Source organism: Protobothrops mucrosquamatus, unplaced genomic scaffold (genome assembly GCF_001527695.2).
Source record: "Protobothrops mucrosquamatus isolate PMUCROS unplaced genomic scaffold, P.Mucros_1.0 scaffold4559, whole genome shotgun sequence".
In the NCBI taxonomy this organism is placed as follows: domain Eukaryota; kingdom Metazoa; phylum Chordata; class Lepidosauria; order Squamata; family Viperidae; genus Protobothrops; species Protobothrops mucrosquamatus.
Genome location: NW_015390462.1, coordinates 35646 through 37030, shown reverse-complemented (window position 1 = coordinate 37030; position 1385 = coordinate 35646). Strand labels below are relative to the sequence as shown.

Genomic DNA, 1385 nt, shown 5'->3' with positions numbered 1-1385 from the left:
GAAGGAAGGAAGGAAGGAGAGAAAGTGAAAAAGGGAAGGAAGGAAGGAGAGAAAGTGAAAAAGGGAAGGAAGGAAAGAAGGAAGGAAGGAAGGAAGGAGAGAAAGTGAAAAAGGGAAGGAAGGAAAAAAGGAAGGAAGGAAGGAGAGAAAGTGAAAAAGAGAAGGAAGGAAGGAGAGAAAGTGAAAAAGAGAAGGAGAGAAAGTAAAAAAGTGAAGGAAGGAAGGAAGGAAGGAAGGAAGGAAGAAAGAAAGAAAGAAAGAAAGAAAGAAAGAAAGAAAGAAAGAAAGAAAGAAAGAAAGAAAGAAAGAAAGAAAGAAAGAAAGGGAAGGAATGGCTGCCCCCGAAGGGAAGCGCTCTGCCACTTAAGCCAGGGTTTCCCCTCCATCCTGGCTCTGTTCTCATCTCCTGCCTGTCCACATCCTTTGTGAATCTTCATTTCCTCCACCTCTTCACACATTTATTGTATTCAGAACATTTATATAGCTGCCCACCTTTCGACTAACTCTGGGTGGATCCTTCCAGGCCACATCACACAAAGTTGGGTCCCTTCGGCTCCTCCCTGATCTCACCTCTCTTAAATTTGCTACAGTTGGGAAGCCCTGCTCTAGTGGATCTTGCATGCAACAGGGGGTTGGACTGGATGACCTCTAGGCTCCTTTCCAACTTTCTGATTCTAGTTAACGTTCGGTGCCCGGGAGGTGAAACGCAGCAGCAGAAGCAACAGCAGGATAAAGGATACTGGCCAAGGTGTTCATCTTGCTCTGTATGGATTTCATCATTCCTCGCTGCGAAGTCATGTTTTCTTTCGTGGCCATGGCGATGCTGAGGTGGAGAGAAACCAGAGAAAGGGCAAAAAAGAGGTTAGGCACTTGGTACCCAAGGTAATGCTGAGGTGGAGAAGAACCAGAGAAAGGGCAAAAAAAGAGATTAGGCATTTGTTACCTAAGGTAATGCTGAGGTGGAGAGGAACCAGAGAAAGAGCAAAAAAAGAGATTAGGCATTTGTTACCTAAGGTAATGCTGAGGGGGAGAGGAACGAGAGAAAGGGCAAAAAAGAGGTTAGGCACTTGGTACTCAAGGTAATGCTGAGGTGGAGAGGAACGAGAGAAAGGGCAAAAAAGAGGTTAGGCACTTGGTACCCAAGGTAATGTTGAGGGGCAGAGGAACCAGAAAAAGGGCAAAAAAGAGGTTAGACACTTGGTACTCAAGGTAATGCTGAGGTGGAGAGGAACCAGAGAAAGGGCAAAAAAGGGATTAAGCACTTGGTACTCAAGGTGATGTTGAGGTGGAGAGGAACCAGAGAAAGGGCAAAAAAGAGGTTAGGCACTTGGTACCCAAGGTAATGCTGAGGTGGAGAGGAACCAGAGAAAGGGCAAAAAAGAGGT

General features: G+C 45.8%; 1 protein-coding gene across 1 annotated transcript in view; it reads right to left on the bottom strand.

The window, feature by feature from the left end:
- The window catches only part of LOC107299115 (Golgi SNAP receptor complex member 1), a gene marked incomplete at its 5' end in the record, with an annotated part of 36437 nt that overhangs the window by 2183 nt on the left and 32869 nt on the right, over positions 1-1385 (bottom strand). The window contains one exon of the mRNA XM_015828482.1: positions 741-823. Within this exon, the coding sequence (XP_015683968.1) occupies positions 741-823 (83 nt within the window). The remainder of the gene's footprint in view (positions 1-740; positions 824-1385) is intronic.